We start from the raw sequence: 18,391 nt of genomic DNA on the forward strand, positions 1-18,391 counted from the left end.
TCAGGTAGTATTGCAAAACACCAGAGTAATAAACATGTAATTTCTAGGGGACTTGTCCATTCTTGCTGAAGAGTTAAAGATCTGTCATCTTTGTTGGAAAAAACTTTGCAGATGAGTTAGGCCCTGTCCAAAAGTTATTTATACTGTCATACTGGTTGCCAAGTTTAATTTTTGCTTACTATAGAAGATTTAAAAAGTTGTTACACTGTTGGATGAAAGAGAATCTATTACTTTAAAGACAGAAATAGCATCACAACATTTAAAGTCCAACATGACTTCTTCAGGATTCTGGGTTATCATAATTCACAAGCACCAGGCAATGAACATCTCTAAATGAGAGAGAATTCAACCATCGCCCTCTGACATTCAGTGGCATTAACATAACTAAGCCCCTTACTATCAGCATCCAGGGAGTTATCATTGATTAGAAACTGAATCAGAATAATCATACAAATACTGTGGCGACAAGTGCAGTTGAAGGTTAAGAAATCCTGATGCAATTAACTCACTTTGTGACTCTAAGCCTGTTCACCCTCTACAAGCTATCACTTAGAAACCCAAGAGAATGCTCTCCATTTATCTAGTGGAGCGAAACTTCAATAATACGAAACAAAGCTCATCAGCATTAGAAATAAAATCAGTTCATTTGACTGCCACCTCTTCAACCATCTTGAACATTCTCACCCTCCACTGCTGAGGGACAGGGGCAACAGTGTGAATTACAGACAAGCAGCATTTTAGCAGCTCACCAGTGCATCCTTGACAACATTTAGAAATCAAACCACCTAGAAGGGTAAGGACAAAAGGCATGTGGAAACGCAGCACCTGAAAGTTCTCCAAGCCATACGCCATCCTGACTTTGAACAATTTTATCATTTCTTTATGGGCACAAGGTCAAAATCGTGGAACACACGCCTGAAGAGCATTGTGGGGAGACCTACGCAATGACTGTAGCCATTAAAGGAGGTCACTTGTGGCCATTGTTGGCCTGCAGATGCTTGTCTTGTCAGATGACTGAATAAATTATAGAGTAAATTTCTCTTATTGTTTCAATATTGTAATATTAAGAATTACAAAATTGATCAGACTGCTCCTTCTCCCCATCAGGTATCCACGAATACAGCAGTGGTTTCAGGGGTTGGGGAGGAAATCCTGCCAAATTATCCACAATCTTACCAATGTTGAAGAACTGAGTTCATTCCATTGGGATAGAAGTAAAGTTTGACAGGAAAACAAGCAACGCATAAAAACAATGTACTACATATATGGTACAGAAAAGGACTTGTTAACATTCAAGTTCATACAAAATCTTCTTAAAAATTTTCAAAAACAAGTTCTGTGGGAAATGCCTCAACCAGAGTCAACTTCCCAATCAATCAGCACCATTTTGTCATATACATATCTTATTACTCCATTGGAAATTATCCTGATGAGTGTAAGACAAAAAGCTTGGACAGCATGTCTTTTTTATCCCCCCAGCAATTCTCTAGTTTTCTAGAATTCTTTCTAGAACCAAGGTATTTGTCAAGAACGATCCTCAACATTTTCTTTAGCCCTATCATTGAGAAAATATTATACTATTGTTGCAAACAAATATACCTCCATCATTTTTCTCAAGGTTGACGGACTTTGCCAAATAAAAAATTCTGAGGTCTTTGTGATACTGGTTCTTTGGTCTTTACGTTAACTGTTTCATGAAGGAAATACACAAAGAAACACCAGGGTGAGGCTATTACTATCACAATCAGAATTATGCAAGTGTGGGTGAATGAGTTATTTTGCTGTCCATAATGTGAATTGCCATGTAACAGTCAATTAAAACAGAACTAGTATGAAATTAACTTTGTGGGATGGTTCTGTAAGTTACAATGTACTTGCCTCAGATATAGCTGAAGAAAAATGGTTGCAATTTTTGTGCATTAAATGATAGGCATTCCCCTTGTATTCTTTTCCAAGCTCTTCCACAATGCGCTCCACGTCATCTTCTGTAAAATCAGTGCTACCCATCACAATTGCTTCCCTAGGGAGTGCAAACACGTTAAGTGAACTCATACAAGAATGCTAATCTTGTCCAAAACATTCTATTCATTTTAATAAACTGTGATTTGACTGAACTAGAGATTTCAACTAGTTTAACTTCTGCAAATGATTCTCAAGTTATCAGAAATATCCAGTTCTTCAAACAGGCTCATTTTCTCAGATTTAAAAGCAGCTGTGGTAGAAAGCGAACCATTCACGAGAAAAAATGATTTTGCAAACAATGAATTCTAGCTCAGTACATACACAATTTCACCAAGTACTATAAAAAAGTTGCTTTCATTCTTTGAAATAATTCAAAATGTTAAATGCATGTCTGTCAATCCCACCATAAAAATAACACAATCATATGTAAAGGGATCATTTTGCAGCCACACAGATGAAAATAATTTTCACTACTTTGATATTATTAAATATTAAACCCAAACAGGGAAACAAGAATCAAAATGCTGGAAAACAAAAGTTCAACTGAACATAGTCTTAAATATATTTGTTTATTCCTGCATGTGTTATTTGTGTAATTATCCTGGACTTGTGGTAATTTAAGAATCATTCTGGACTGCATGGATGCAAACCACAGAATTTCTGCGTAGTTAACCATAGTTATAGAGTCAGACTTGTATAGCATGGTTCAAATCATTCACACTGGCCAGATATCCTAAATAAATCTAGTCCCATTTGCCAGCATTTGACCCAAAATCTCCCTAAACTGTTCCTACTCATTCAGATTCCTTTTAAATGCTTCCACCACATCTTCTGGCAGCTCAATCGATACATGTACTACCCTCTCTGTGAAATAGTTGCCTCTTCGGTCCCTTTTGGATCTTGCCCCTCTCATCTTAAACCTATGCTCTCTAGTTTTTGACTCCCCAACCCTGGGAAAAAGATCTTGTATTTTCATCCTATCCATGCCTCTCAATTTTATGAAGAGTTCAAATAGCGAAGTACAGTTTATATCACACACAGTTTTTACACATTCTCCAGACCTGGGTATAACTTTATAGGACTAACTCATTAATCTAACAAAAAAATCTAGATATAATGTCCTGAAACTTCTTACATAATGCAATCATGGGATTAGCACAATTACAAGGATCACTTAGTTCCAGACGCACAGCTTTCTCAGAGATTGGCGATATGTACAACATTGCCAGTTTGCGCATCCTAACAATACATTCTACAGTTATTACTCCTGAACATGTTAAGCTTCATTAGCTCCAGTGTGAATTTATAATCTTCACCTTGAAATCCTATTACAGCCCACCTCCAGCTATATATTCTAGCATGTTCAATTTAATTAGCCCCGCAATTCAACTAGTTATGGCCATAGTACACACCCTTAGTGGGGGACAAACAAATTAGAGCCATGGCATTTGTCCCAGCGGGTTAATTGCACAGCAATAGAAGGCACTTCCCAGCTGTTAATACACAAAATGTTGGGCATGCTTTGCATGTGATTTCTCCTAGCCCCTATCCCAAAAAGAGTCCATCAAGTCAGCTTTACTCTAATGAGCACATCAGATGCTTAATAAATAATGGATCATATTAATAATTGAACTTTCAGAAGTATTACTGTATTACTTACTTAAATTTGAATGTGTCCCCTAGCTCTGTTGAGTCTCCAGGAGTGATCTCAAATATTCCTGAAAATGGATAAGGATGGCCACCATAGGCAAACTCTGCAGAAAACAAAATGCCTTTATTAAGGGATTTAGTTTTAATTTATAGTTATGGATGAAAAGACTCTAGCCTAAACAATTGCGTACACCTAATAATTACTTTGAAAATTTTAGACATTTGCCAGCAGGACAAAGAGTAAAGTAACTCCAGTTCCAGTTCTCGACAATTTGTGTCTCTCTACTACTTAAACTTAAGGTTCTCAAATCACTATCTTTCCACTACAATGCAGAATGTGACTAAACTAAATTCAAAAATTTGCAAAAAGAAAAGATTGCAGTAACAACTGAAAATGATAGGTTCTTGGAGCTTCAAGGATAATTGTCAATTTAAAGTGTTGGTTTCAAATATCAATATCCTTTGGGATCTTTTGCCTTCTCAGGAAGGAGACAGGCAGGATAGTAGACTAGCAAGCAGAGACAATCTCAGGACCAGGAGGGCATTACAAAGCAGCAATGAAAGCAGTAATCAATACCCATCATTGTCCCACAATCTATTAGGTAATGCAGGATGAAATGTCTGCAAGAAGGGATTGCAGTGAACTGGGGCAAGATGATGCAATGCTCACCACAAACCTCAAGATGAATGGCAACCACATGACTAAACAATTTTATAAGTATTTGATCAGCTACACTTTAGTACAAATAAAAAAGCAAATAATTCAGTATAAATTATGGTTTTTTTTAAAAATCCTTACCTCTGCCATATACTTCAATGCCTGAATGGAAGACTCCAATTCCTAATGATGAGGTGTATTCATTAATCCAGTACTGGAAAATCAAGGGAAGTGAAAAGGTTTAGAGAAATTATACATGTCAATTAGTAACATCTCAAATTCAGGACATATATTTTCTGAACTCAAGTAAGTGGGGGTTGGCGGGGAGGTGTATGCGGTGGGATGTGAGATTATGTCACTGGACTAGTGATGTATTAATGGTCCAGGAACAGGAGTTCAAAATCAACTACGCCAGATAAGGAATTTTACATTCCACAATTATTTATTGAATTTAAGTCAATAATGATTACCAGAACAACTGGAACTATATATTGTAAAAACCCATCTGGTTCACTAATCATCTTTAATTGAGCTGGCCTGAATATAACTCCAGATCCACAGCAATGTGTTTGACTCTTGATAACCCTCTGACATGGTCCAGCAAGCCATTCCATTCAACGGCAATTAGGGATAGGCAACAAATGCTAACCATGCCAGCAATGCTCACGTTCCATGAAAGAATAAAACAAATTATATTAGGTTCCACTATGTTTCACTCAAAACCTAATTCAGTAGAATATGTGGTAACTTTGCCCCATAATGCATGAGCCCAAGGTGGGGACTGGTTGGCCCAATTGGCTGGATGGCTGGTTTGTGACACAGTGTTGTCAATGTTGTGGGTTCAACTGCTGCCCTGGCAGAGGACACCATGAAGGTCCCGCTGTCTTGATCTAGCCTCATTTGTGGTGACCCTCAGGTTAAAGTACCGCCAGTCTTCTCTCAGACAGAGAAGCCCTACTGTCACCTAGGATTATAGCAATTTTACCTCAAGGCAACATTGTGTAAAAGAATTCAGGATAGAAGGTAAAACTGGTATAAGAGATCCATTCTCTCAAAATTAAAATATGATTAAATTCCCTACACATTATAAAATGCTCTCTGCTATAATCAAGTCTGTAGTTTGAGGGTAACTGACAAAAGACAGAGACAAATTCCTTTAAAATCCTTCAAGTTTTATTTGTGGACAAATAGCTAGGTGTTACAGCTATAGAGGACAGACAGGGAGGCAGAGTTGATGTCACAACAAGATCAGCCAGTATCTTATGGAAGGTGATGCCTCAAATGGCCAACAACTTGAGTGCCCTATGCTCCTCATTGTCAGGAAGGAATTAGATACAGAAAGAATAAAGATGGAATTAAGATATATTTATAGAAAAGCCAAAGCAAAAGTCAATGGCTAATACCAATCAATATTCAGCTACTGTAAGCAGTCCGAACAAAGAGGTGAACTAAGGACTACGCTTATCACCCCAAAGGCTGGTCAAGAGGATATACAAAAGAAAAAGGATGCAGTATTACCCAGGCGTAAATGGAAATTCCACTGGATCTTTAGGTTAATACTCTGGGACTGGCTTAAAACATTAAAGAATTTTGGTGAGATTATTCCAAAACCAATATTCCATCGATAACCAGTACTGGAACATGAGAGCAGAGATGTACTGCTGAGGCTGTACAAGTCTCTGGTCAGACCGTATCTTTGATACAGTAAGCAGTTTTGGGCCCTGTATCCAAGAACATGCTGGTATTGGAGGGGGTAAGGAGGACGTTGACAGGAATGATCGAGAATGAAAGACTTGTCATATGTGGAGTGGTTGTAGACTCTGGGTCTGTACGCACTGGAGTTTAGACGGATGGTGGCTGGTGAGGGTTGATTGTTTGAAACTTACTTAATAGTGAAAGGCCTGGAGAAAGTAGATTTAAAGATGTTTCCACCAGTAGGGGAGACTAGGATCTGAGGGCACAGCTTCAGAATGAGGGGACAACTCGTTAGGACTGAGATGAAGAGGAATTTCTTCAGCCACAGGATGGTTAATCTGCAGAAGTCAGTGCTGCAAAGGCTGTGGAGGTGAAGTCATTTGAGTGTACTTAAGACAAGAGATAGATGTGTTCTTAATAATTAAGGGGATCAAAAGTTATGGAGGAGGCAGGAGAATGGGATTGAGATCAAATTCTGCAGCAGACTCAATGGGCTGAACGGTTTCATTCTACTCCTACATCTTATGATCTTATGGTAATGTGCATAAGCACCAACATTTTGAAACATTACTTGGAATACAAAAATATATAGAATGAGGATTTTAAAAAAAAGATGATGGCTTAGCATGCTTCAGTAAATCACAAATGATTAAAATGGTGGCAGATTGGCTTCCTCGCCTGCACATAACTGGCTTGGGGAAGATACATGTGGTTGCAATGGGAAGGAGTCAAAAGAAAAAAAATAATCAGACAGATTTCCTATTACTGACTGCTATCAAGCAACCTCCACAATGTGTGCGTACATCTGCTGTGGACAGGAATTGACTTGTCTACATTTCCTGTTGACGTCAAATAGTAGAGCACCATCCCTTATAAGGGTGGTACATAAATGACAACTATCTGCACAACATACAAATGACTAGTAAAGCAAAAGTATCCATTTGGACATATTGCCAACACTGAATCATATTTGCAACATAATGGAATATTGACCCAAACTACATAACTTGAAAAAGTCACATTTGGACGTTAGTTGAAGGCTCAGAACCAGTTAGATTTACATAATTACTGTCACTTCACATTTTGCTGCTGTGATTGACACAGGACATGGTCAGAGATTCCAGAAAGAAATCAGAGATGAGGTTTGAAGTACTAACAGTTTATTAATGGTGGACTTGCAACAAAATGCTTTGGGCATCTACTAATTTCAATCGAATGAAAGGGAGCTGAGCCCACATTAATTGTTCACAAAAACAGAAGATCACAGTTGGTCTGGATTGGGAAATATTGAAATATATAATGAATAAAAATATATATTAACTTTCTTCCAACTAAAAGTGAAGGGGATATAAAAATGCTGGAGTTTCATTAATGAAGCAATTACAGTCAAGTTTACATTAAAAAAGGTGGTCACTATGGAGAATAAAGCAAGAAAAGTATTGAAAGAAAGTAAAAAACAGAGGTTAAAAAGATCAAGAGAGTAGCAGTGAGGGGAATTCACAAGGAATTCTAGAAAAAAAAAAATCGAAGTAGTGAACAGAATTGGAGGATAAGTGTGGCCACTTATTTAAAAGAAGCATCTCACACTTTAAAGTGAAGGAATGATAAATAACAGTTAATTCTATTATGAGACAGCTGGTGAAAGTAGGACCTCAGAGCTACCAAAGAGGATGCGAAAAATCCATTACTAGAGATAAAAGAGTAAAAGTAGTGAAAGAGAGAGGAAAAAAAAGACCTGAATGTCATTAAATGTCCCAACTCTCAAATGAACATCAGAATACTGAAGGGCTATACTGGCAAGGAAACAGCAGCAGTATTTGCCATAAATTTCCATATCTACTTGGAGATGTAAACTGTCATCTAAGGGTGTGAACAGTGAATGACTTTACAGTTCTGCCAGGGGAAGGAATTATAATAAATTATTCAGTAATTAATCTTACCTCATTTGTGCACAAATTTCTACGAAATAATCAACAAGAGGTGGTTTTGTCCACATGGCGGAGTGTATGACACACTGTACTTAATTCAATTGCACCTTTTCTGAAAATCAAAGCATTTGATAGGGAACACATAGTAGATCATAGAATCTCTACAATGGGGAAGGAGGCCATTCAGTCCTCAAGTCAGACCAACCCTGCGAACAACACCCCACCTAGACCTAGACGCCACCCCCCCCAATCCCTGAAAACCTGCATTTCCCATGGCTAATCCACCTACCCTGCACATCGAGTCATAGAGCTGCACAGCATGAAAGCAGACCCTTTGGTCCAACACGTCCATGCCAACCTGGTATCCTAAATTAATCTAGTCAAGCATTTTCCAGCATTTAGCCCACCTCCCTCTAAACCCTTCCTCTTCATATATCCATCCAGATGCCTTTTAAATATTGTAATCATACCAGCCTCCACCACTTCCTCTAGCAGCTCATTCATACATGCACTACCCTCCACATGAAATAATTGTCCCCTTAGGTCCTTTTTAAATCTTTTCCCTCTCACCTAAAAGCTATGCCCTATAGTTTTTGACTCTTCCACCCCAGGAAAAGACATTGTCTATTTACCCGACCCATGCCCATCATGATTTTATAAACCTCTAAGGTCACCCCTCAAGTCTTTGACGCTCCTTGGAAAAATAGCCCCAGCCTATTCAGCCTCTCCCTGTAGATCAAACCCTCCAACCCTGGCAACATCCTTGTAAACCTTTTCTGAACACTTTCAAGTTTCACAACATCCTTCCTATAGCAGGGAGAACAGAAATGAATACAGTATTTGAACAGTTGCTTAACCAATCTCTGGTAAATGACCTCCCAACTCCTATAGAGAATAAAAACAGTTTCTGTAGAAGCTCAGCAGGTCTGGCAGCATCTGCGAAGGAGAAAACAAGAGTTCACGTTTCGGGTCCGGTGACTCTTCCTCAGAACAGAACCTTCTGAGGAAGGGTCACCGGATCCGAAACGTTAACTCTGTTTTCTCCTTCGCAGATGCTGCCAGACCTGCTGAGCTTTTACAGAAACTTTGTTTCTATTCCTGATTTACAGCATCCACAGTTCTTTCGGTTGCTATACGGGATACACTAATCAATAAAGACAAGCATACCAAACATATTCTTTACTATCCTATCTACCTGTGACTGCCCTTTCAAGGAACTATGAGCCTGCAGACTTTGTTCAGTGACACCCCCAGTCTTTGAACTGTGGGAGGAAACCACACAGACGCAGGAGAAATGCAAGCTCCACATGGGCAGTCTAAAGCATGAATCTGTTAGGTCTATATTTACTGGAGTTCAGAAGACCTGCCAAGATGGGGGTGGAGGATCTCATGGACATCTATAAATTTCTGGCAGGACGAAATGCAGAAGATGCAGGAAGGCTGGGCCTGATGCTGGGGGAAATCCAGAATCGGGTCAGTGTAAAGATATAGGGTAAACCAATCAGGGCTGAGACGAGGAGAATTTCTTCACCTGGAGACTGGTGAGCTTGTGGAATTCGTTACCACATAAAAGCACTCAAGGCCAGTAACACAGTAGGATTTCAAGGAGGAGTTGTATTTAGCACACGTGGCCGAACGCCGGGGGGGGAAAAGAGCAGGAAGCAGGAACAGGACCAGGACTGGCGAGTTGGATGATCAGCCACAATCATAACAAATGGTGGAGTTGGCTTGAAGGGTCAAGTGGCCAATTCCTGCTCCTATTTTCTACATTTCTATGTTAATTGTAGATGTAACATTTAAACACACAGTAGTCACTCCAATAGGATCCACTACTTTTTTCCTTAGACAGTGACTTGTACTTATGCAGCCTTAGTGACTTCAGGCTTCCCTGTCTCTGATTGAGCTGAATGTTCTTTGATAGGTTTAAAAGTTCTCTCTCTCTCCTTTAAAGCCAACCTCTCTCTCAAATTGCTCTTGCTGCCTCCTGCATTTCCCCTAACTTTGCAGAATTTCCTTGGTTTTCTCCCAAACCTCTTGAGTTCAGCTTTGCCCCTGTCCACAACACATCTTGCAGCCTCCTTCTCACTCAAAACTGGAGAAAAGATGAAGCCCTGAACTTGGCCAAGTTATGGACACGGCCTCAGCAAAATTCTCAGCCCTGACCTTGCAACTTGCTCACCATCAGCGCTTCCACCAAACATGCTGTTTATCTGGTGGACCTATCAGCACCAATGGTAACAGAGGAACAGTTCCTCTCAGTTTGTCATTTCTACATACAGAGGTGACTGTTCTATGATTAATTCCTTTCATAGTTGACTATTTGTGGGCAAACAGAGTTTTAGGGTGGAATCATCAGTTGTCCGTGTATTTTGAGCATTGGACATGAAACATGACTTAATTTCCTTCCTCTCCATAAGACGGTGCCTGACCTGCCTTTTCCCACATTTGTTTATATTTTTGATTTCCAGCACTAGCTGTTTTGTTTTATGGTCATAGAGTCATACAGCATGAAACTGACCCTTCGATTCAAGTCATCCACGCTGACCAACTTTCCCAAATTAATCCCACTTGTTTAGAAGTATGTGGGCCAAATGCAGACTTTTCCTATTCATGTAGCTATTCAAATGTCTTTTAAATGCTGTAACTGTACCTGCTTCTACCACTTTTTCTGGTAGTTCATTCCACATCTGAATCACCCTCTGTGTGAAAAAGTTGCCCCTTTAGGTCCCTACTAAATCTTTCTCCTCTGAGCTTAAAAGTATGCCCTCCAGTTTTGAACGTCCCACCCTAAAGAAACGCCCTTTGCTATTCACCTTATCCCCTCCCCTCATGACTTTATAAGCTTCTGTAAAGGTCACACCTCAACCTCCTAACACTCCAGTGAAAATAATTCCCAGTTTACCCTTAGAATTCAAACCCTCCATTCCCAATGACATCCTAGTACATCCTCTCTGAAGCCCCTCCAATTTAGTAATATCCTTCCTATAGCAGGACAACCAGAAATAGATACATTCGGCAAAAGTGGCCTCACCATGAAGCCCCAACTCTTAGACTCAATGGTCCAAGAAATGAAGGCAAGCATCCTAAATGCCTTCATGACCCTGTCTACCTGTGATGCTACTTTCAAAATAACTATGTCGCTGAACTGCGAGGTCTTTGTTCTACAACACAGCCCAAGGCCTTACTATTAACTGTACAAATTCTGCACTCGTTTGTTTTTTCAAAATGTAAACTCCATCTGCCACACCTCAGCCCAGTGGCCCAAGTAATCAAGATCCCTTTGTATTCTTCTTATCGTCGACTATATCACCAATTTTGGCATCATCTGCAAACTTACTAACAATGCCTCCTAAATTCTCATCTAAATCATTTATTTAAACACAAACAAAAGTGGACCCAGCACCGATCACTGCAAAATATCGCTGGTCCAAGAAACCCTCTACCACCACCACCACCCTCCGTCTTTCTGTCTCCCACCATCAAATCAATTTTGTTTTCAATTGGCAAGCTCATCCTGAATCCAATGTGATCTAACTTTACTAATTAATCTACCATGTGGAACTTTGTCAAAAATTTTACTAAAGTCTATGCAGATAATACCTATCACTATGACCTTATCAATCCTTTTGGTTACAACTTCAACAAACGCAGTCAAATTTGACAGACAATTTCCCATGCTCAAAGCCATGCTGATTTCCCCAAATCAGTCCTTGGCTCTCCAAATGCATGTAAATCCTCTTTCTCAGAATCCCCTCCAACAACTAACCCACCACTGATGCCAGACTTACTGGTCTGTAGTACAGTTCCCAGGTTTCTCCTTACAGCCTTTCTCAAATAAACGCACAACATTCGTCACTTTCGCCACAACGTTCAACTAGTTGATCTTCACAATCAATTCAGAGACAATTTTAAAAAAATCTTTTTGAACTCACCCCAAATCTTATCCATGTGTACATGTTGTGCTGTTTATTCTTGTGTTTAATAAGCTCAGTATCTTTGTTAATTCATTTCAGAGTTAAATTGGATTCTTTTAAACCAAAGCTCATTTGGGAGAAAGGTATCCACATGGGGAGGGATTCTTTCAGAATTACCTTTGTTGTGACCAACTGAGAGGGAACAACTAAGGAAAGCCAGTTCATCTGTCTTCACACAGGAGCTTAACCGTTTGAGGTGTCCTGCCTAGAACTATAACTTGGGAAACCTTGCCTGGGGATTGGTCATAGCAGCTGTTAGCTGCATATTAAACTAAAATTCTTCCAATGAAAATTATTTTTAAAAATTGTCTTGGTTGTTATGAGGCATGTATTTAGGGGAAAAACTGATAAGAGTCATTGAGATATATGGCAAGGAAACAGGCCCTTTGGCCCATGCATCCATGCCGACTAGATCTCCTAGTTAAGTCCAGTCTCATTCACCAGCATTTGGCCCATATCCCTCTAAACCCTTCCTATTCGTTTACCCATCCAGATGCCTTTTAAATGTTGCTACTGTACCAGCCTCCACCACTTCCTCTAACAGCTCATTCCATACAAGTACCAGCCGTGAAAAAGTTGCCACTTCGGACCCTTTTAAATCTTTCCCGTCTCATCTGAAAGCTATGCCCTCTAGTTTTTGACTCTGCCACCGCAACTGCCACCGCAGGGAAAAGACTTTGTCTTTTTATCCAACCCATGCCCCTCATGATTTTATAAACCTCTAAAGGTCATCCCTCGGCCTTTGACTCCCCAGGAAAAATAGCACCAGCCTATTCAGCCTTTTCCTATAGCTTAAACTCTCCAACCCTTTCAAGTTTAACAACATCTTGGCCACAGCAGGGAAGCCAGAATTGCACACAGTATTCCAACCGTGGTCTAACCAAGGTCCTGTACAGCTGCAACATAACCTCCAAACTCCCAGACTCAATGCACTGGCCAATAAAGGTAAGCATACCAAACATTATCTTCACTATCCTATCTACCTGCGAATCCACTTTCAAGGAACTATGAACCTGCGCTCCAAGATCTCTTTGTTCAGCAACACTCCTCGGGACGTTACCATTAAGCGTATAACTCTTGCCCTGATTTGCCCTTCCAAAACGCAGCACCTCACATTTAATCTAAATGAATCTCCATCTGCCGCTCCATGGCCCATTGGCCCATCAGATTAAGATACCATCGTACTCAGATAACCGTCTTTACTGTCTACTACACCTCCAATTTTGAGGTCATCCGCAAACTTACTAACCATACCTCCTATGTTGACATCCAAATCATTTATATAAGTGCCAAAAAGCAGTGGATCCTGCATCGATCCTTGAGGCACACCACTGATCACAAGCCTCCACCCTGAACAGCAACCCTCCACCACCACCTTCCCCACCTTCAAGTGAGTTCTGTATCCAAATGGTTAGTTCTCCCTGTATCCCATGTGATCCAACCTTGATTAAAAATGCTACCATGAGGAACCTGTCAAACACCTTACTGAAGTCCATTTGATCAAGCCGACCACTCTGCCCTCAATCTTCTTCGTTACTTCTTCAAATAAACTCAATCAAGTTAGTGAGACATGATTTCCCACGCACAAAGCTATGTTGACAGCCCCTAATCAGTCCTTGCCTTTACAAATGATAGGACATTTATCAGCTATTTTATAAAGCTGAACAAAAATGTATTCTGGTCAACTTGTTAAGAAGGATGAACCACCCGTGGCTAACAAAGGTGTTGATGTAGTACACCCAACTGAAAACCAAGGCGTACAAAACAAAACTTGTGGCAGGCCAGATGACTGGGAATTTTTTTAAGGAATTAGCAGATGACTAGAAAATAAAACTGGAGATACTGATTAGGGGAGTAAACTGGCAAGCCATATAAAAACAAACAGCAAGAGCTTGTACAGGTACATAAAAACAAAGCAACTAAAGAGAGCATAAAGACTCTTGGAAGACAACTGGGAAACTGACCATCTGATTTAACCACACAGATTCCAGAAAGAGGAGTGGGGTTGATGGCTTGGGTAATGGAGTCTGAGGCAGGAACCAAAGACAAGGGGTTCAGTCATCTCAATGCTTTGCTGCTAATTGATAAACAATCACAGTGGTACTGCAAAATAGGTACAGATTCAATGTCAGACTGATGACTTGCAAAGAATTGCTACACATTGATCATAGGTGGCCTGATGATTCTCTATGTTACTCGTCTTTGAAATGAGAGGTGACAAATGTGCCAATCACTTCAAACAATTATGTAGAAGCTCTAGAAGCTGTTGTAACTTGAATCAACATGCATAGGTTTATTTGACACATTACCATCAAATTTTACTCGAAGATATCTTCAATGTTCACATTTCAAATAAATATTTAGGAACACTAACACTTCATTAATACTTCTGACGTATTTTGTTATGAATCATCCAATCCTAAAAAAAGGTGGAACCTAGAAATGTTACATGTTTACTCTTAAATTAATCCTTTTCGTCTTCGTTAGGCAAAGGCCCTTAAACACTCAGAAAAAAGTTGTGATCTCAAACCATTAATGATTTATCTCATTTTTTAAAATTCCTTTTTGAAAGTTATCTGGTGACTTTCATTTCCTCTTCTAATGTTCTATGTGCATTATCTGTTGAAACTGATGAAAAACATTCAACATCTCAGCTATGCCTCTGTCCATAATGACTTGATCCTGCAGACTGCTTCAAACTGTTAATATAAAACATTTTCAGCAGCACCTATTTATAAAAATTTTTTTTAAAATACCTGGTGAAGAGCAAGATTTTAGGTTCAAAGAAGTGTATGGATTTGGGTGATTTGATATGCCATGAAATACAAAGGATATGTGACAATCAGAAAAAAAATTTTTGATGCATTTTTGTGCAATCAAAACTTGAGGAGAAAGGTTGAGATGGAGGGGTGGAGAAAGAATGAGGATCACTAAGAAACATTTATTTAAGACCTTGAATGGATTAGGTAGAATCTTTACTGCAACAGATCATCTGTGCAAGAAATGGATAATGACCTTTACAAATGCTTCCTAAAGGCATAACCTAATTTTACCAGAGACATCATTTTTCACTCAAAATAAAGTTTAAGAAATGTAAGTTTAAATATATATTAAAAGAAAAACATTATGCAGTTCAATTCTTTATACTCAAGCTACAGCCACATATCAATCTGCCTCCTTTGCAGCTTAAAAAGATTACTGTGTTTGTACTGTGTATTTTGTTGCCCAAACACAAAAAATGACTTTGAATTACTAGCATACTATTATGTAAACATTTTGCACATGAGGAACTATTGGTTTTTATAAATAAATCACTTACTGCCACAGAAACAACAGAGTGGACATGATTCAGATCCTTTTTTCTGTAAACTGGTTCTTGAATTCTTACAGAGAAAACTGAAATCCTCAATAAAGTGGTTATTTTGCAAAACTTTTTTGGGATTCACTATTTTCTACATTGTTTTTCTTAATGAATTGTGAAATCATTTTGCCTTCCAATGGCAGAATAATTGCCGTTAATTTTAAAATTAACATCACCTCAGAACTACTTCCTGTCATTTCAGAACTAGAATTAACCTCTGCCTTTGCAACCTTGCCATTAATTTCATCTTTCTATTTGGCTCCTGTCTGGGTTAAAGCCAATCATTCTGAATTTCAGCAGTGTCCTTTGCGCTAGTTTGAGTTTCTGACGCACATCCCTAAACTCCTACTTCAGCCTATCAGCTCCTAAAATAATTACCCATGTCTTTTGCAACTTCAAGAATCAACTTTCATAGTCTTACCTTCATTTAATCCTGAACTCAGTTGTGCATGTTAGAATCAGAATTCCTACAGTGTGGCAACAGGGCATTCAGCCCAACAAGTCCACACACCCCTCCGAAGAGCATCCCACCCAGACCCATTTGCCTATCCCTGCATTTTCCTTGTCTAACCCAGCTAACCTAATTCTATTTAAGTGATTATTTCCATAAAGAGCTCTGCCTCCCGAGCTCAAAACCTATTTTAAACCTATATAACACTTCCTTGTTTGAACAGACATTGAGATTATACTCTGTTTTGGGACATCTTTTTGTGTTGAAGTGACTATATGAATGGATGGTGTGTACACAGTTTTCATTTATTCAGATTCCTTTGTAGAAGTGCTACATGGTTGAAACTGTAATTGAGATTGAAGCTGTAATTTAGCCACAGGAATCAAATTACAGCCAGAAGCCATTTGATCCTTGGGTCATCTTGAATGCTTGCAGCATACACAAATTAATTTTTGTGCATGTACAGTTTTTTATTCTTTACATGAGGAAAAAGTACAGTATGCTTAACCTCAAGATTTAGTAACAACTTTATAAACCAATTTTAGATTCCAAACGTGCTTCAAAAAAAGGGAACAATTGGTAATTAGAATAGGAGTAGTGTAAGGAGACATGGAACAACGTATGATTTGCAATATGCTCAATTTCATTTCAGCTGCAATACTTGACATGTTTACAGTTTGGAAAGAGATGCTCAAGCAGACAACGTGCTACAGAAACTCTAGACCAGGTTGACAGAAACCATCAGCCACAGCTACTCTCACCCAAATTATTTCAAAGTGAGCCTGTCAATTAATGATTGGGTCCAGATTCAACATCGGAAATAACTTGTGTAGTTAGATTAGCACACTTTGCTAACAATACTTCAAAGATATCCACATGGTTACACCTCCCTACGGTTTCTATGACAGCAGACTGTTGTGACACACAACGTTCGTAATTTCTCATACAGCCAAGATTTTCTCGTTCACAAATAGTCATTGAGTTGATTCACTTTGTAACGGAAATCTAGTTCCTCTGAACACTATCCAGCAAAATTTCTCAATATTGCTCAATTAGATTATAATAACCAAGCATACTTTCATTTGTTTTGCTTTGATAAATTCCAACAATTGCCTTAACTGTTAGAGTTCTCATGGCTAGAGTCAAATGGTAGGATTACCGAAGTTCATTATCTGACAACAGCTGAAAGTGAAATGCATGGTTTAAGGTTTATATGTGAATGCTTGAATCTTATGAATATAGAATTGTATTCATCTTGTACAATGTGTCAATTGAGCGTCCAGTTTTGCCGTGACAGCCATCATGCATGTCTTTCAGCGACATGATAAATTTCGAACCAGTTAGCAGGCTCCACTGGAATGATAAACGTCCATATTTATCAAGGGGAAGGGGAGCAAGAGGGAGAAGCATCATTTTAACAGCCAGCAACATGCTGTGGTGCATTCCGCTTGCTAGCTGAAGAGAGTAGTATGATTGGAGACAGTTGTTTTGTGGAAAATGAGCGATGGGGAAATAAACTGAAATTTTAAATTAACTTTGATGGGGAGGGTGGATGAGGATTGCAATGTATTGCAGAATTAGAGAGATAAAACAAGAGCTGCAGATACTGAAAATCTCAAAAACAGAAACTGGAGAATTCAGCAGGTCTGGCGGCAGCTGTGGAGAGAAAGCCGTGTCAAAGTTTCAGAAGAAAGGTCACAAGACATGTTAACTTTTTCCTCCCCACACATGCTGCTATACTTGCTGAATTTCTCCAGCAATTTCTGTAGAATTAGAGTGTCCCTCCTAATAGTATTTATCTCCCCAACAGTACTGTGGTTGTACCTATAACAAATAAACCAAAGCTGTTGAGGAAGGCAGCTCACCACCACCTTCTCCAAGACAATCAGGAATGTATTCTGGACCAAACAGCAACACATGCATTTCACAGAAGAAAATAAAAAGAGGCAATGAGCCCATCAAATCCACGGTGATTCTCTGGAGAATCCAGACAGTTTGATTCCTTTGTTCTTTCTCTATTACCCTACAAGTTTATTTCATTGAAGTGCCCAATTGCCTTTTGTGATCATTCATCATCTCTGCTTCCACAATCCTCTTTAGGCAGGGAGGTCCTGGCCACAATGTAAAACGCTTTACCCCTTGAAGCCTTCTATGCCTTGCCCAAAACTTTAAATCTGTGTCCCCCAGTCCTTGTACGGCTTGCAAGTATTATTCCCGATGATCACAGGTACGATTATTTAAAAGTCAAAATTAGATAGGACTGAAGGATTCCGTTGAGTCCATTCACCCTGTTCTGGTACTTTCAAAATACTGACTAATTAATGCTAATGTTCTATCTTTCTCAATATGTTTGCAAATGTTTTCCCTTCTTTCAAAGGTTATTACTGGATGTGCTTTAGGCAGTGTCTTCCCAACCGTACATAAGCTCTGAATTACCAAACAAAATTCTCACCTTGCTTCTCGTTCTTTTGCCAACTGTTTCCAAACTGTTACCTTGGTTTCTGACTCATCTGCCACTGGAAACAATGTAACTGAGGAAAAACTATTAAACCCTTCAAGCTATTGAATAATTCCAGTGAATCACTCATTCTTCTCTGATCAAAGGATGTGAATGTGTTGGTGTTTGACTGGGGTAGACAAGTTCAGAAATCACATGACACCAGGTTATAGTCCAACATGTCTATCGGAGAACACAAGCTTTCGGAGCCTCAG

General features: G+C 39.2%; 1 protein-coding gene across 1 annotated transcript in view; it reads right to left on the minus strand.

Annotated features, from left to right (window-relative positions):
- The window catches only part of desi2 (desumoylating isopeptidase 2), a 42,574-nt gene that overhangs the window by 11,702 nt on the left and 12,481 nt on the right, over window positions 1-18,391 (minus strand). The window contains exons 2-4 of the mRNA XM_048536466.2: window positions 4,412-4,484; window positions 3,623-3,716; window positions 1,879-2,020 (exon numbers count right to left, since the gene is read on the minus strand). Coding sequence (XP_048392423.1) covers window positions 1,879-2,020; window positions 3,623-3,716; window positions 4,412-4,484 — 309 coding nt within the window. The remainder of the gene's footprint in view (window positions 1-1,878; window positions 2,021-3,622; window positions 3,717-4,411; window positions 4,485-18,391) is intronic.

Source organism: Stegostoma tigrinum, chromosome 9 (genome assembly GCF_030684315.1).
Source record: "Stegostoma tigrinum isolate sSteTig4 chromosome 9, sSteTig4.hap1, whole genome shotgun sequence".
In the NCBI taxonomy this organism is placed as follows: Eukaryota; Metazoa; Chordata; class Chondrichthyes; order Orectolobiformes; family Stegostomatidae; genus Stegostoma; species Stegostoma tigrinum.